This window comes from Oncorhynchus nerka, linkage group LG25, assembly GCF_034236695.1.
Source record: "Oncorhynchus nerka isolate Pitt River linkage group LG25, Oner_Uvic_2.0, whole genome shotgun sequence".
NCBI lineage: Eukaryota > Metazoa > Chordata > Actinopteri > Salmoniformes > Salmonidae > Oncorhynchus > Oncorhynchus nerka.
Window position 1 is genome coordinate 54,900,477 of NC_088420.1, and position 18,466 is coordinate 54,918,942.

General features: G+C 42.9%; 1 protein-coding gene across 1 annotated transcript in view; it reads right to left on the reverse strand.

Annotated features, from left to right (window-relative positions):
• LOC115109745 (filamin-C-like) overlaps positions 1–18,466 on the reverse strand; it is a 59,613-nt gene that overhangs the window by 18,793 nt on the left and 22,354 nt on the right. Inside the window, exons 4-26 of the mRNA XM_065009951.1 lie at positions 17,597–17,753; positions 16,707–16,903; positions 15,993–16,155; positions 15,601–15,801; positions 15,249–15,353; positions 12,956–13,220; positions 12,570–12,706; positions 12,139–12,332; positions 11,736–11,993; positions 11,336–11,459; positions 10,769–10,929; positions 8,576–8,957; positions 8,063–8,325; positions 7,547–7,825; positions 7,029–7,347; positions 6,496–6,669; positions 4,784–4,859; positions 4,481–4,638; positions 2,821–2,988; positions 2,548–2,668; positions 2,239–2,395; positions 1,969–2,158; positions 1,614–1,882 (exon numbers count right to left, since the gene is read on the reverse strand). Of these exons, the coding sequence (XP_064866023.1) occupies positions 1,614–1,882; positions 1,969–2,158; positions 2,239–2,395; positions 2,548–2,668; positions 2,821–2,988; positions 4,481–4,638; positions 4,784–4,859; positions 6,496–6,669; positions 7,029–7,347; positions 7,547–7,825; positions 8,063–8,325; positions 8,576–8,957; positions 10,769–10,929; positions 11,336–11,459; positions 11,736–11,993; positions 12,139–12,332; positions 12,570–12,706; positions 12,956–13,220; positions 15,249–15,353; positions 15,601–15,801; positions 15,993–16,155; positions 16,707–16,903; positions 17,597–17,753 (4,518 nt within the window). The remainder of the gene's footprint in view (positions 1–1,613; positions 1,883–1,968; positions 2,159–2,238; positions 2,396–2,547; positions 2,669–2,820; positions 2,989–4,480; positions 4,639–4,783; positions 4,860–6,495; positions 6,670–7,028; positions 7,348–7,546; positions 7,826–8,062; positions 8,326–8,575; positions 8,958–10,768; positions 10,930–11,335; positions 11,460–11,735; positions 11,994–12,138; positions 12,333–12,569; positions 12,707–12,955; positions 13,221–15,248; positions 15,354–15,600; positions 15,802–15,992; positions 16,156–16,706; positions 16,904–17,596; positions 17,754–18,466) is intronic.

Here is an 18,466-nt window from a genome sequence, read left to right on the forward strand (position 1 = left end):
TATACCAAGTCACTCAGCTCTGCCATATCCTCACATAGTCTCTCCTATCATTGCTATGCGGATGACACTCAACTACTTTTCTTCTTCCCCCCTTCTGACACTCAGGTGGCGACACGCATCTCTGCGTGCCTGGCAGATATATCAGCTTGGATGTCGGCCCACCACCTCAAGCTCAACCTCGACAAGGCGAAGCTGCTCTTCTTTCCGGGGAAGGCCTGCCCACTCAAAGACCTCTCCATCACGGTTGACAACTCCAAAGTGTCCCCCTCCCAGAGTGGAAATACTTTGCCGAGACCCAGGACAACACCCTGTCGTTCTCTGTCAACATAAAAGCAGTTACTCGCTCCTGCAGGTTTATGCTCTACAACATCCGTAGAGTACGACCCTACCTCACACATGAAGTGGTGCAGGTCCTAGTCCAGGCACTTGTCATCTCCCATCTGGACTACTGCAACTCGATGTGGTCTGGGCTCCCGCTTATGCCATCAAACCCCTGCAACTATTCCAGAATGCTGCAGCCAACCTGGTGTTCAACTTTCCCAAGTTCTCCCATGTCACCCCACTCCTCCGCACACTCCACTGGCTTCCAGCCGAAGCTCGAATCCACTACAAGACCATAGTACTTACCAACTGAGTAGCAAGAAGAACTGCTCCTCTCTACCCTTCAGACTATGCTCAAACCCTACACCCAAATCCAAGCACTCCTTTCTGCCACCTCTGGTCTTTTGGCTCCCGCTCTTACCAGTCCAAGCTCTTCTCTGCCCTGGCACACCAATGGTGGAACCAGCTTCTCCCTGTAGCTAGGACAGCAGAGGCCCTACCCATATTCTGAAAACATCTGAAACCCTATCGTAAATAATCCCACAGCACCCTCCGTCGCACTCGCTTACTATGACTGTGATATGTGGTTGTCCCAACTAGCTACAGTATCTTAATAAGATGAATGCACTAACTATAAGTTGTTCTGCGTAAAAACGTCTGCAAAAGACACAGACGTTTCTTCTGAAACTTGTCAGTCTATTCTTGTTCTGAGAAATGAACGCTGTGTACTACTCCCTTCACAGAACAGCGCAAACTGGCTCCAACCAGAATAAAAAGAGGAGTGGGAGGCCCCTTTAAACAACGGAGCAAGCCTTAATTTCTCAGAACAAGAATATATTGACAAGTTTCAGAATAAAGTTATTTGTTTCTGGCCATTTTGAGCCTGTAATCGAACCCACAAATGCTGATGCTCCAGATACTCAACTAGTCTAAATAAGGCCAATAATTGCTTCTTTAATCAGGACAACATTCTTCAGCTGTGCTAACATAATTGAAAAAGGTTTTTCTAATCATCAATTAGCCTTATAAAATTGGAACACATGAGTGATGTATGCCTACGTACAGACGCCCATTAGGTAGATATTCCATAAAAAATCTGCCGTTTCCAGCTAAAATAGTCAATTACAACATTAATAATATATACACTATATATGTGATCAATTTGATGTTATTTTAATGGACAAAAAATGTGCTTTTCTTTTAAAATCTTAGTGACCCCAAACTTTTGAATAGTAGTGTGTATATATATTAATTAACACACATCTACTGTATATTACTAATATGTACTCAACCGTAACATGGAAGGGGCTCTTGGGTATGTGCTGTCCTCCGAAGCGGATGGTGATGACATATTTTCCTGGTTCTGGAGCGGTGTAGTAGATGTCGAAGGTTCCATCACGGTTCTCCTGCACACCCATGTCTAGCTCCACCCCCTCTGGGGTCATGACCGAGCAGGTCACCTTGCTCTTCCCAGCAGCCTTTGTGTCCACAGAGATGATGGCCTCCTCGTGCACCTGCATCTTAGTCAGACCTGATGCCAGGGCATGTCCTCCGATAGACACTGGGAATAAGGAAAGATAAAATTGTCAGACTATTGAAAAGAGAAAATAAAATAGAAGAGAAGGGAAGGGAAAATGAGAGGTGTACCAGTGAGCAGACACTTGCTGGCGTCTCCAGTGGGCAGGGCTAAGATATGGTAGGGAGAGTAGGGGATCTCATCGCCTCCATACTTGATCATGATTGTGTAAGGGCCGGTGGAGTCTGCTACGTAAGACACTGTGTAGGTCCCATCTCTGTTATCATAGATGGTAGCCTTCTTTGGCTTGCATTCTTGGTCCTACAGGGGAAGAGGATGTTAATGTGTGTGGGGTGTGTGTGTGGGGGTGGGGGTGGATTGGGGGTGGGGGGGTTACCCACCAGTATTTGTACAGTGAGCAGTCCCTCTCCTGCGTCGCGGGCATCAATGGTGAACTCCACTGGCAGGCTGGCGGGCACACCTGACTTGTCCAGACCTGGACCGCTTGCACAAACCTTACTGGCATCATGACCAGGCTGAGATCTCACCTTGAATGGACTGTGGACAGCGAGAGAGAGAGCAAAAAAATATAAATACAGTATATATATTTCATGACCCTATTGAAAATGTATGAAATGTCTACAGAAAAGTAAATGAGGATATTACAGTAAGGGTTTCCGGTAAATCTAGTTTTGTCCAGTCTGTCTCACCTGCGAGGAACCTCCTGGTCTCCATATTTAACTGACACAGTGTAAGGGCCATCATGAACTGGAGTGTAGTTGACTGTGTGTGTACCATCGCTGTTATTTTTTACAGCAACAGGCTCTGAACCTATGGGGAAAAGAGGACAGATTAGCTACATTCAAATAAGTCACTATATGTAAACATTCATGTGTATGTGTGTGTGTGTGTGTTTATGGGTGTTTTTTATGTTTGAGCGTGTGTATGTGTGAGTAAAGTCAAGTATGTAGAGTTCCTCTTACCTGATGGTCCTATGAGACTGACCTCCAGATTTGCCTGTCCTGCCTGTATAGTGTCCACAGTAAAGGTCTGAGGTAGGTGGGCTCTGACTCTGTCACCCAAACCTAGGCCTGAACATTTCACCTTACTGGGATCCACCACATCCCTCACTGGCACGCGGAACGGACTGCCTGCAGAAGACACATGGAGAGACACTGTATGGTCAGCTTTTTTATCAGGATGATAGGGAAGAAGGCAATCAGAGGCAGCCAGTGGAAGAGAGAGATATTGCGAAGTATTGGAAATTGTGTTTTTGTGGTGTTTTTATCGTGAGAGCTGGGGTAAGATTTTCACTATTCATTATGCATAGCAAATAAACTTGAAACTTGTATTATGGTGATGATTCTGCTGCTTCTTCTCCATGCAGTGTGTAAGTGTATGTGTTTGTATGTGTGTTTATGTGGGGACTATTAATTATTGGACTATCAATTGTTCCTCCCTGTATTATACTCACGCTAAAATGTTTATTCTATTCTACCGAGCCATTCACTTTATGTTAGGAGTCTTATCTGTTATTAAATCTTATTGTTGTTGCATTGTCGAGAAGGAAACTGCAAGTAAGCATTTCTTTGGACGGTGTAAACCAAGGATGGGCAACTGGCAGCCCGTGAACCGTTCTTTTGTGGTTCTGCGGATCAATTTTCAAAAACTTCACATACACACACACAAAAAAAAATTATATATATATATAGTGCCTTCAGAAAGTATTCAAACCCCTTGACTTTTTCCACATTTTATTAGGTTTCAGCCTTAATCCAAAATTGATTAAATAAAAAAAATGCTCAGCAATCGACGCACAATACCCTGGTATGGTATAACCACATAATGGTTAAGCAAAAACAGGTTTTTAGAAATGTTTGCAAATTTGTCAAACTAAATAAATAATTAGGGAAATAGCTTATTTAGATAATTATTTGGTTGCTTTGCTATGAGACTCGAAATTGAAACTTGATTGGAGTCCACCTGTGGTAAATTCAATTGATTGGACATGATTTGGAAAGGCACACATCTTGCCTATATAAAGGTCCCACAGTTGACAATGCATGTCAGAGCAAAAACCAAGCCATGAGGTCAAAGGAATTGTCTGTAGAGCTCAGAGACTGGATTGTGTCGAGGCACAGATCTGAGGAAGAGTACCAAAACATTTCTGCGGCAAGGTTTGAGGAGGGAAAAAAACAATTACATCAATTGTACAATAATGATGTAACGTAACAAAATGTGGGTTCTGAATACTTTTCGAATGCACTGTATACATTTAAAGTGTCGGTCCCATGTTTCATGAGCTAAAAAAAAAGTCCCAGAAATGTTCCATATTCACAAAAAGCTTATTTTCCCAAATTTTGTGCACAAATGTGTTTACATCCCTTTTAGGGAGCATTTGTCTCAAGATAATCCATCCACCTGACAGATGTGGTATATCAAAGAAGCTGAATAAACAGCATGCTCATTACAAAGGTGCACCTTGAGCTGGGGACGGTAAAAGGCCACTTTAAAATGTGCAGTTTTGTCTCACAACACAATGCCATAGATGTCTGAAGTTTTGAGGGAGTGTGCAATTGGCATGCTGACTGCAAAAATGTCTGCCAGAGCTGTTGCTAGAGAATTTAATGTTCATTTCTCTACCATAAGCCGCCTCCAACGTAATTTTAGAGAATTTAGCAGTGCGTCCATCCAGACTTACAAACGCAGACCACATGTAACCCTGCCAGCCCAGGACCTCCACATCCGGCTTCTTCGCCTGCGGGATTATCTGAGACCAAGCCACGAGACAGTTGATGAAACTGTGGGATTGCACAACCGAAGACTTTCTGCACATACTATCAGAAACCGTCTCAGGGAAGTTCATCTGCGTGCTCGTCGTCCTCACCAGGGTTTTTCCTGACCGCAGCTCGGCGTCATAACCGACTTCAGTGGGCAAATGCTCACCTTCCATGGCCACTGGCACGCTGGAAGAGTGTGCTCTTCATGGATGAATCCCGTTTTCGTCCTGGCGTATGGCGTCCTGTGGGCGACCGTTTTGCTCCTGTCAACGTTGTCAAAAGAGTTCTCCATGGTGGTGGTGGGTTTATGGTTTGGGCATGTATAAGCTAAGGACAACTTAATCCGCCTCCATCACCTCATCATGTTTCAGCATGATAAGGCACGGCCTTGCAGTTATATCTATCTTAGACGATTTTCAATGTATTTCTGATATTTTATCACGAGTGAACCTTTCTTCCTAAGATTTGTTCCGATAATGAATGAGACGTGGTAACTATGGAGATGTGAGACTAATCATTAATACACAAAAATAACACATCTTCCCCCCCGTTGTTATACCGTAATAACATTAACTTGACAGAACTCTATTAATACCTCCAGCTAGCCATTACTCCTGTATCTGAGAGAAGAGGCTCAGAGAAGGACAGAGCAGAGCATATATACCTGTTCTGTTCCAGCACTAACTCTATTTATAAAGCCCTCTCCCCTCTCTGCCTCTCTTCTCTAAACCCCTCAGATCACCTCCCCTCCCTCATTCTGTATTTATACCCTTTCTATCTACTCTATCTATCTAGTCCTACATGAACCCTCCGCTCAAACACCTGCATTGTGTCCAGCCACCCACCACCCACCACCCGCCAACCCCTCTTTTACGCTACTGCTACTCTCTGTTCATCATATATACATAGTCACTTTAACCATATCTACATGTACATACTACCTCAATCAGCCCGACTAACCGGTGCCTGTATATATGTTATGGGATTTTTATGAATAATGACTAAATGATGTATACATTTAACGTAGAACTATAACTAACATAATTCTATCCTGTCTGATGAAGAATATTTGTACATAGGCAAAGCGGAAGTGTTAACAGACTACTTGTGACAGACAACTTGTGACCACAGTGAAACTAACAACAGGAAAGATGTCTTGCCCCCACCCAGGGAGGGGAGAAACCATTGGACTTGCAGTAGATTGTGTAACATGTGGTAGCATATGATAAGCAATATGTATGTGTTGGAATGGAATTGAAAAGCAGCTTTGACATTGTCTGAGAGGAGGAGGGACATTTATGACGAAATGAGAGGTGTACATGAAATGATGGGCAGAGCTCTCGAGAATAAACGTAACTGACTATTGTGGACTGGTCTGTATCTCATTAATTTCAACCAGAACCTTACAACTTCTGGGTCACAGACTGAGGATTCTAATTGAAGTTCAGCTTATGAACCTTGAGAATATATTTCTCCTAACAATATAGCTTCCCTACTGTTATTCTTCACTGTATTTTTACTGTTGTTATTATTTCTTTACTTACCTATTGTTCACCAAATACCCTTTTTGCACTGACGGTTAGAGCCTGTAAGTAAGCATTTCACTGTAAGGTCTACAACCTGTTGTATTCGGCGCACGTGACAAATAAACTTTGATTTGATTAGAAAATATCTCGCTATCACTCTTTTCAAGGATTCCTTGTTGAACAAAACTGAATAAAAGAACAAGTAACATGTGATGGGCTTGCCCTCTATACATCTACGTTGTCCCTTTATGGTCCTTGGAGTCGGATAGCTATTAAACATATCCTACCAAGCAACCTAACTTTAGCTATCAGAAAGCTTTCAGAAAATTTTTCATCTTCTACATGTTCTTACCGTCCTCATAGGCGGTGTATTCCACTCTGAAGGTTCCGTCTCCCTTGTTTGTGATATAGGTGTCTGTGTTGGTGCCTGAAGGGTTGATGATGCATGCTTTCAAGTGGTCACCAAAGGTCTTGGGCATTTTGCGGGCATCCACAATGAAGTGAGTGGTAACCTCCTTGATGACACCTACAGACATAGAGGATCGCAAGGAAGGATCACAAGCTACTGTAATTGTTAGCATGTAATTGTTAGCTACAGTAGTGTTAGTAACCTTTTCCAGTAAGCTAAAGTATACTTTAGCTATAGTAGCTTTTTGCCAGTATGCTATAGTAGCCTTAGCTACAGTATATGGCCTTAATCAGTAAGCTATGCTTCGTTTTGCTCGTAAACTACTGTGTATAGTAGCTAGCTAGCCTTAGATTGAGGCATTTACCAAATTATAGTTAAATAGCTTAAGTAGCCTTTAGCTATAGGAGCCTTTGCCTACTTTGCCTACCTAAGCAAGGGTAATATGCCCTAACCACTCCACAACTACTCCACCTTACCTCTGGGCTGCACTCCTGGTCCATAGACCTGCACTCCGCCGGTATCAACAGCCGGCTCCACTTGGATGAGCGCAGGGAAGTTGGGAACCACATGACCCCCGTACTTAATGGTGATGGTGTGTGTGCCGTGGAAAGGTGGAATGTAGGTGACAGAGAAGGATCCCTCGGCTGCCTTCTGGATGTGGACCTCGGACTCAGCCCCGGACTCTGCGACAATCTCGATGGTGAGCTCGGCCTCTCCGGCACTGGTGCAGTCCACTGTAAAGTAGGCTGGTTCCCCTGCCTTGGCTTTATCTAGGCCTGGACCACTGGCGGTTACCTGTAGGTTTAGTTGATATTTTTTAGAGATGCAGAAACATACACACAATCTCAAATTGTATGTCATACATTCCTAAAGAAAACATGGAAAATATATAAACGATATAATCAGCCTGAATACACAACCAATAGGCATGTCAATAAATCAATAACTTGGCATATCGAAGGCATAAAGTATATTAAATAAAGTATCATCTCACCTGGCTGGGGTCCAGGCATGGCTTAACAGCTGCCTTGAAAGGAGACCCAGGGATGTGCTGCTTTCCAAACAGGATATTGATGGCATACTCTCCAGCCTCGGTAGGCAGGTAGGACACCGAGAAGGTACTGTGTCCATTGTCCTGGCACTCGATCTTAGCCTTGCACGACCCCTCCACAGTCAGGCCCAGCCCGCCGGGGCCCGCTCCATTGGTGTCAATGGCAAAGGGGGCTGGTTTACCCACAATGCCTCCCTTCAGGCCTGGGCCGTATGCACGCACCTGAAGGATAAAGTTAATAGATGTTAGAGAGACTCATAATGTCATGAAGAAGAAAGAAGAAGTCGATGCCAGTAGTGTAAACATTAGGACAAAAAACATCCATAATGCTTCACTAAGCTTCAGTACAGATTACATTTTGGAGTATCAGTCAGCGGACAGTTACTGCCTTTCCATGAGCCTCGCATTAAAATAGATCCCACTGAAGCTCATAGGGTCAAATGTTGTAGTCACTTTTACCTTTGATGGGTCAGCAGGCATCACTCCCTCCACAGCGAAGGGGGATCCAGGGACGGGGTTGCAATCATAGCTGACGTCCACCTTGTAAGGCCCCTCCTCTGGGGGGATGTACTTCACCGAGTGGGCTCCATTGGCTGTGTCCGAATCCAGCTTGTAAAGGATTGGTCGGCCAGAGGGTGAGGTCATCTTGACAGCCACCTCGCCCTTTCCTCCGGCTCCCTGGGTGTTGATGTAGAACTCTTGATCCTTGCCAACTTCCACCTCTGTAAAATAACAAGAACAAACATGCTTAAATCTTAAATTCATCAGTTTTAACAGCTACTCATTGAAACTATTGACAACACCATTGCAAATAAGAATTAGCTATGATATATAGCTATAATCTAAGGCAATGTCAGATGTACATGGTCCTAAGAAGAAGAAAATGAATAAGATAACAAGACCCGGTTTTCAAATTAATTACATTTTGGGCTCTACGTTGCAAAGTTACTGTGTCCAATGTTGAGAACTTACTGGTGTCCAGTCCTGTAACCTTGACCTTTCCCAGATCTACAGGAGGAGCCACAGTAATATTGAAGGGGCTCTTGGGAATGGGGTCCCCTCCATGGGTGACGGAGATGGTCATCTGACCCTGATGAACAGCGGTGTACTTAACGGTGTAGGAGTAGTCATGGTTGTCTATGATCGCAAAGTCCCTGACAGCCTCTCCCTTCAGTTCTGTTGCTGTGAACTGGACCTTTGGCTTGGCCTTGCCAGCTCCCTTTGTGAAGATGGTGAAGTGGGTCAGAGTGCCCGCCTCCACGCCTGTCTTTTTGAGTCCTGGACCCTCAGCCCTCACATTGCCAGCATCATGGGAACGATTCACCTTCACTCTAAACGGACTAATGGGGATTTCCTGTAACATAAATATGGAATGGTTTTGCTGCTGTATGATTTTTTATAAAAATTCTAACATAAATCGAGATCCCAACTACGGCAACTATTGTACCATTCGGGTCATCCTTAGAATGAATAGTTATAATTATTATAGTTCTAATGCTAAGCCACATAGCAACAGTAGGCAGGGCAAACCTGTTTTGGTGATTTCTGGTATATCATCAAAATAAATAAACCATAGCACATTTTTGGACTCATTCAGGAGTTTTTACCCGATCAGGTACAATAACACTGGAAATTAATGCTGAATGTTCAATTTATATTCCTAAAACTTAAGTTGAAAATGATGCTGTCGCTGCTTCCTGTTGAGAAGACATTTTTGATAAGAATCCCAATGTTAAAACAGAAACAGAAACAGTTTGTGATATACTGTATTGAAAAGCTAAATATAAAATGTAGTATCTACACATGAAGTAAATGTGCAACAATAGTAATCATATTACATGTGTTTTTGTATAAACTGCACACGCACCAAAAACCCTATCGAATAGGGTTTAAAATCAGGTTGTAGGCATTGCTGAAACTAACACAACTAAAAAAACACATGGAAACTGGAGTTATTATTTACATCGCTGGTTAGAGAACAACCTGCAGATGACAGTCAGCTACATTTTGGAGGGATGCATTTTGATTTGGGGGACGCCAAAATGGAAAGAGAAACACAACACCTATTTGTCAATCACTCATGTCGATATCATGTTGAGTTCAATGGCGCTAGAGGGAGGAGATGAGGTTGCACGTCTTGTTAAAACTAATAAAGCTCAAAAACCACACGGAATCTCAAAATAATGTGTACATTACTGGTTAGAGGACAATTTGTAAAAGACAGCTAGCTACATTTTGAAGTGTTGCATTTGTTTTTAGGTGGCTCGCAAACCGGGTAAGTGTAACACAACACTTTTTTTTGTTAATCACTTCCATTGATATTACGCCAAAATCTATAGAACAGGGAACAAATGTTTGGGGTGTTGCACTGTTTAAACTAACACTATTCAAAGGGCACATGGACACTTGGAATAACCTATGGTTGGTTAGATGAGAACTTATATCTATATTTTAATTTTGGATGTTGATTTTGGGAGGCTGCCATCACGGAAAAGGGAACAGACCACTTTTTCTGTTAGTTAACTTCAACATATCACGATGCGGCATAGGATATCAACAGTGACAACGGTTGGTTGCTATTTAACTGCTAGTTTGACTGTCAAAACCTTCTTTTGGTGTGTGGCCAGCAACTTTTATAGAGAGACCACCCACTAATTTTCTGTGCCATTTCCTGGCCACTCTGCGTTCCTAAGTCCGATGCGTCCCAGCACGTGTGACAAACTCAACGGATATTGATATTGATCTGTTTTAAGTAATCAATCTTATGTTATCATGATGACTAAACTTTTATTCTAACATCACCAATCTGAGGTAAAAAGGATGTTGAATTCCACTTAATTTTATGGTGAAAATGCAAGATTGTGTAAGGTAGTAAAACAAATGTCCACATTAGGGAAATTAGTGCAAAATATACAATAATTGAATATGGCAAAATAATTCAACATGTCAATTTAAGATGATAGTATATGTTGCCCACTCACAAACTATTGCAGCAATGACATATATTTCTCGCTCATTTAACCATTTAGAGAGTTAAAAAATGCGCTCAAACACAATTTAACTGGGCGCTCTAGATTAGAGCCTCCATAGTGTCTCCACATTTGATGTCCATTGTAACAGTAACTCTCTACTGAGGGACCCTGGGTAGTGTAGTTTTAGTCTCACCTGTTCAGCGAACAACACCATGATGGTGTATTTCCCTGCACCGGGGGGGGTGTACTTGACAGTGAAGGTGTCATTGTCGTTCTTGATAATGTCAAAGTTGATGTCAGCCTCAGCTGGATCCACCACTCCTGGAGCACACTTGATCCCAATACTGATGTCTCCTGTGGGAGGTCAATATATATGTATATCTACCGGTACATATGAAGAAATCTCATAATACTGTGCCTATCAGTATCAATAACTTTCTGATCTTTTACAGTTGCAGGCACTAAAGTTAGGTTGGTATTGGCAGAACAAGTGCAAGACGATGCTCGTTCATATGGCGGCGCACAATAGGCCCAGCGGCGTCCGGGTTACGGTTTGGCCGGGGTAGGCCATCATAAGAATCTGACTTGCCTAGTTAAATAAAGGTTAAATAAAAAATAAATAAACTGCCTTCTCAATGGAAGAAATGGTTTTAAAAGGGTTCCAGCAGGGTGAAAATGTTATACCTGGAACTCTACAGGGTTCTTCTACAGGAAGAAGCCGAAGAACACTTTGAGTAGTATTTCCTATTAACACACATACCTTGTCCAGCCTCTGCGCAGTCCACAGTGAAGAAGTTGGGCTCGTTTGCCTTGAGTCCTGTCTTCTCCACTCCTGGACCATACACCTTGACCTTGTCTGGGTGGCAGCCCTCTCCAACAATCACCTATACACACACAGTGTTATTCAGACATAGGCAACACTTGACACACAACACTATTGTTGCTACCTAAAGTACTCATATACTCCTTTCTAGTGGAGTATCATTTTCCCTAAATAAGAGTAGGCTAGCTGGGCTTATGTAAACTTGTATGAGACCTGAAGACTTGTATTGGCTCCCCGTCCCTTACCTAATGCCTAGTCTTTAGCTCAGTGGGCTAACACGGTTTAGTGACACACAGGAGATCCCGGGTTCAAATCCCAGTGGTTCGGTCCTACTCACCCTGAAGTGGCTGTTGGGCACTTTGACATCTCCCCAGGTGATGATGATGGTGTGTTTGATGGGCTTGATGGGAACGTACACACACAAGAAGGTCCCGTCTCCCTTATCAGTTATCTTAATGTCGATGGTGACGCTCTCTGTATCCTTGGCGTAGATCTTCAGATGGCCTTTGCCAGCCCCGCGGGCATCGATGGTGAACTCTGCTGGTTTGTTTACGATGACCCCTATGGGCTCCAGGCCTGGACCGAAAGCTTTCACCTACAACAGAGAGGTAAACATTAATGTGAGTTGCATAAAGGTACAATTACATGTGTGTGTTGTTTGTACATCAGTGTGTTTTTGTGTGTCATAAAAACTACTCCTGTAAGGGTGGAGCTAGGCTGGTGTGGTGGGAGGAGCTAACCTTATCAGGGAAGCAGTCATTGGTTGCAGAGAGGATGTGGGCCATGAAGGGGCTGCCCTTGATGTCTTCGTCATCACATATGACATGGACAGCATAGTAATCTGGCTTTGTGGGCCAATAGCGGATATCGCAGGAGCCGTCACCTTTATCATCACACTCTATCTTAGCCTGGGATGGACCCTCGATAGAGAAGCCTGGAGAGAGAACGTTTGACTTTAGTCTCCCAATCACTCAAGAGGCATATAGGTCATTTTCCTCTGCACACCTGTTAGAATACCAACTGAACTTGTGACTATAAAGAAGAAGTAATGTGCCTTTTCTTAGAAAATGTAAAGATAAATTCCACTAAAGAAGTTTGATTTTGTTACTGTCATCTAATCCATTACTCTATTAACTACTTTACCCATAATGCCCCTCATGTCTTGGCTTACCCAGAGTTCCCACTTCCGTGCCGATGGCCTCCACCACGAAGTCAGCCGACTTGCCCACCCGGCCGGTCAACAGACCAGGACCCCAGGCTCTCACCTTCTGAGGGCCTGCCACCTCACTCACCTCCACATCGAAGGGGCTGAAAGAGACACACAGAAATAGGTAAAGAAAAGGAAAGGAGACGTTGCAGTTGCAGTAGACTATGTAGGTGCAGGACATTGGGAAGTGTAGTAAACACATTATGATAACTTTATAAATACTTTCTATGCTATTATTAATTAGGATTTAATAATTAACAAACACTAATAGAACATTAAAAAAGCATTATAATTAATAAGCATTTCTACACATTTCTAAGCATTTAAAACAGCTTATTGAAAGTCCTTACCTGTGTGGGATGGGCTGTCCTCCCCAGGTGATGTTAATGGTGTATTTACCAGTCTGGTTAGGAAGATATTCACATTCATAGACACCATCACCAATATCTTTTACTTTCACTGGCTCCTCATCTCCACATGGTCCAGTCACTGAGACCTTGAGCTCTCCGTTGCCAGCTCCCTTGGTGAAGACCTTGAAGTCTGCCACCTCCTTGACCCGCACGCCTTTTGGCTGAAGGCCTCTGCCCGTGGCACGACACGTGTCGGCATTGATGGCTGGAGAGAAGGAAAGGGGTGGAACCTGTTGCGACTCTAGGGGCAGTATTTTCATTTTTTGAAACAAAATGTTCCCGTTTTAAAAGGGATATTTTGTCAGGACAAGATGCTAGAATATGCATTGACAGCCTTGGATAGAAAACACTCTAACATTTCCAAAACTGTAAAGATATTTTCTGTGAGTATAACAGAACTGATGTTGCAGGCGAAAGCCTGAGAAAAATCCAATCCGGAAGTGACTCATGTTTTGAAAGCTCTGCGTTCCGATGCGTCCCTATTGAGCAATGAATGGGCTATCAACCAGATTACTTTTTCTACGTATTCCCCAAGGTGTCTACAGCATTGTGACGTAGTTTTACGCATTTATGTTGAAGAATAGCCGTAGGCGGCTACATTGCGAAAGTGGTCACCTGATGGCTCCCAGGGTGACTCTCGAGTAAAATACAGAGGTAGCCATTACTCCAATCGGTCCTACTGAAAAACAAATTGTCCCGACGGATATATTATCGAATAGATATTTGAAAAACACCTTGGAGATTAATTATAAACAACGTTTGCCATGTTTCTGTCGATATTATGGAGCTAATTTGGAATATTTTTCTCAGTTTTCGTGACTGAAATTTCCGGGCGATTTCTCAGCAAAAGGTGAAGAACAAACGGAGCTATTTCGCCAAGAAAAATAATATTTTTGGAAAAAAGGAACATTGGCTAGCTAACTGGGAGTCTCGTGAGTGAAAACATCCGAAGCTCATCAAAGGTAAACAATTTCATTTGATTGCTTTTCTGATTTCCGTGACCAAGTTACCTGCTGCTAGCTGGACAAAATGCTATGCTAGGCCATCGATCAATTTACACAAATGCTTGTCTAGCTTTGGCTGTAAAGCATATTTTGAAAATCTGAGACGACAGGGTGATTAACAAAAGGCTAAGCTGTGTCTCAATATATTTCATTTATGATTTTCATGAATAGGAATATTTTCTAGGGATATTTATGTCCGTTGCGTTATGCCAATTAGTTTCAGGCGATGATTACGCTCCCGCATGCGGGATGGGGAGTCAGTAGAGGATTTATTAAGGAGAGTGGTACACAGACTGACAGATTGACAGACTAACCTGGCAGGAGCATTCACATACGAAACAATGTCGTATGCAAACATGATGCAGGCAAGAGGCTATAATGAATTTCATTATTAAGGTCAATGAACATAATCAGTCAATCAATTCCATATGATGCTAGCTTTGAACGTTGACACAATGCAGTATAGGAATATCACAAGAGAGAATGCCAAGACTGTGCAAAGCTGTCATCAAGGCAAAGGGTGGCTACTTTGAAGAATAAAAAAATATAAAATATATTTAGATTTGTTTAACACTTTTTGGGTTACTATATGATTCCATATGTGTTATTTCAGAGTGTTGATGTCTCCACTATTATTCGACAATGTAGAAAATAGTACAAATAAAGAAAAATCCTTGAATGAATAGGTGTGTCCAAACTTGACAAGTACTGTATATCAATACAACCATGTATTGCTTGCAGCATGAAGAAACTAATTGAGCTTCCAGGCAACAACTGACTTAACAATTTGTCAGTCTAATAGAAACATTGATTGCAGGCTTGGTTACACTTAAAAGTTTGAAGCAATCACACCTATGAATACTAACTCAAATCAAGGAAACACAACAAGCCAAAACATTTAAAAATGCAACATTTCATAATGCAATCTGGGAAGCACTGACTCACTTAGACTAAAATCACTTTCCTGGAAAGTTTCCTACTAGTCAAGAACATTCACTTGGCTGCATAATAGAAATGTATGAGATATCTGTCTCCAACACCAAGCTGCCACAGGCAAGGCAGCAACTGCCCGAGCAAGGCACTCTTTCTTGGCCCTCAGAGGGCATGGCATTGCCACAGGAAGCATACAGGGCATCGGGAAAATGGCATAGGGCACAGGACATAGGTATGGTGGGGCCCGGCTAGCATACCAATGGGCGCAGGCCTCCACCTAGACAACCCATACTAACTTGGTCTGCACTTTTTGCCTCTGAGGGTAGGGACACCACCCTTCTTGCCCTCTGGGTTCTTCTCCCCACCGGGAGAGGTGAATGCAGACTGGGGATTTATCTGAACTGGAAGAGGACCCACGATAGAGGGAGGAGCGAAACATCACAGACAGGAAGTTGGTTTAACTTCAACATAACACTGACTGGTCACCGTGGCGACATGTTTGCTGCGGCGAGTGATTGAAATAACTGTGGAACTAGAGAGTGATAGATCAACATCAGAATGACACAATGCAACAGTAGTGCCAACAACAGTGATTTGTGTAGTGACAGTTGGTAACTGTTAGTGACAGTTGGCTCAGTGCTAACTTACCCTCTGTGATTTGAACCTTGAAGGGGCTCTTAAGGATCTCCTGACCGGCAAACAGGATATGGATGGTGTGGGGGCCTTCCAACATGGGCCGGTAGGTGCAACGGAAAACACTGTCCCCCTTGTTTTCCAAGATCAGTTTCACCGTGTCTTTCTTCCCCTCAGGGTCCACGATGACAACGCTCACATCACCGTTACCAGCACCTAGACAGGATAACAGGAAGAGATCAATCAAAACACTGTTAAAACCAACCATGTGATCAAAACAAGGAAACATGGGACATTGTTTTGGGCCCTCACAGTAAATTCCTTCTCTAGTTTTAGCAGTTTTGAAAGGAACTCATCTGATCACTGCTACTAATGTGTTCCTTGTCTGGTATGTCCCCACTCCTTACCTGCAGTGTAGATGTCAAAGTAGGTGGGTTTGTTGGCCATGTTGCTGGTAGCTTCCAGCCCTGGTCCTCTGGCCTGGACCTTGTTGGGATCACCTATTGCCTTGGCCACGTTCACTGTGTAGGGGCTCTTATCAACATCCTGCCCAGCAAATAGCACTTTCACCTGAGGAAAGAACCAGTAAAATGTTCCTTTGAAGGTCCAATGCAGACTTAAAAAATATATATATATTTCAAATAATTTCTGGGTAACAATTAAATAGCTTACTGTAATAGATTTACATTGGCAAAATTTGGGAGTGGTGTGAAAATGAGCTGTTATTGGCAGAGATTTGGAACTTTGTTATTGGTTTATTAACCAATTTACTGCATGGTGATGTCACCATGGAAAGCTGAATCTCCCGCCCATGCAAACCTGGTGATTAGAAGGTCCTGTGTAGATTGTATTTTCAACCAGCAGCTATCAGGAAATAACACTGATCACATATTTTCACACTTTTACAGTGTTAGTTTCATCAACTGTTGTACAATATGATACAAAACAGGGGGAAATTACTTTTGACTGCATTGGGCCTTTAAGTTTTCCTTTAAAGAGTTTCAATGGGCTAGTAGTACATTGTGATGATGAGATGTGTGTATAGTAAAGTCAAGTCAAGTAAGAATGTAAAGTTAAGTAAAATAAATCTATATGGGATATTGATGGTAGTGATCAGTTACCTTGTGGGCGCCCTCAACCCTGGGGATGTAAATAACAGTGTGGGTCCTGTTCTTGTCGTTGTTGAAGACCACCTTAGCCTCCTCAGTGTGTCCCTCAGGATCAATGACATACACCAGCACCTCAGCCTGACCTGCCTCTAGAGTTTCCACTGTGAACACTGCTGGCTTCAGAACCATGTTACCATTTGCCTCAATACCTATGGGAGAGAGAGGAAGATTACTTCATTGTACAATGTCCATGAATTTCCAGCAGAATTTATAGTTAGAAAAATATGTGTAAAATAGAGAGTTGGTGTAAGAAGTGCGTGACTGGCTGCAGGGAAGTCAGGCGCAGGAGAGCAGAACTGGGTAAAAACCGGAGCAGTTTAATAAGCAAAACCAACGGCACCCAGAACAACAAAATATGGGTACCAAATAACCCGTTGCGAACCAGTCATAGTGCACAAACACTTGACAACAAACAATTTCACACACAGACATGGGGGGAACAGAGAGTTATATACACGGAATGTAAACCAGGTGTGTGGCAAAACAAGACAAAACAAATGGAAAATGACAGGTGGATCGGCAATGGCTTCAAGACCGGTGACGTCAACCGCCGAATGCAGCCCAAACAAGGAGAGGAACTGACTTCGGCGGAAGTCCTGACAGTTAGATGTGTTTGGGTCTATGGGCAGTATATGAAACAATAAATTATGCTTATCAGAGATCCTGATTCACTTACATTACTTTAGTCATTGGGCAGATGCTTTATCCCCAAGTGCATTCAACTACAGTAGGTAAAACAACCTCACAACTATCGCAAGTAAAACTTTCTTTATCTACTAAATCAGTGCTAGATTCAACTCACCACTGTGGTAAAGTATGGTCCCTATCCCAGTGGTACCCACCTGGTCCGTAAGACTTGGCTTTTTTGGGGTACAGCTGAACCCCTTTAGGTTTGAGGGGAGCGCCAGGCCTCAGTTTAGACTTGGGGAACTGGGACAGGTAAGTCATCATGGACTGTTCATCCACTTCCGGATCTACAATCTCCTCAGGGTTGATCACCTAGGCCACAAGGAGAGTGTGAAAAATTACTTACCTAGTCAACAAGCAGAAAGTCATGGGTTAGGGAAGTGATTTTTAACCGGTGCCTTGAGGAACTCAGGTGTGCCACAAAAGTCTTCCTGATCTTGTAAATTTGTTGGAACACACACCACGTGACCTGTGGAATGCATATGGAATTTTGACTTGGGAGCAACAGTGCCACTACATTGAATGGTACATGGTTACTTCTGTATCACTGTTTCAAGTCTGGTGCATTGTTGTTTCATTATCATTTGAGGGGAGCGCATCATGAGCAAAGGCTGTCATTTTACATTAGCACAGGCAGGTCTGATTAGGCTGATTAGGCTTAGCTGAGTGTCCGTGATTGCACCCCAATGCACAAAACCGCTCGTCTGTAGCCCAAAACGTTCAAAACTAAATTACTTTTTTACCAGAGCTAAACAAATATCTTCCATAGTGGGGATTCACGGGACACTCTTAAAGAGGTACACACAAATTAATCTTCATGAGTAAGGAACTATGACAATAGTTGAAATAAACCCTATTTAATCTGTAAAAAAATATTTGTCACTGAAAATAGAGGATTTGCAGTATGGATCTGCCAAGAAGGAGGTCATTACCACTAAATTAATTTATAGGAACATTTTAGGTGTGCCACATAAAAATAAAAATAAATGGTTGGCAAACATTGGGTTAGGGGTCAATATAGCCAC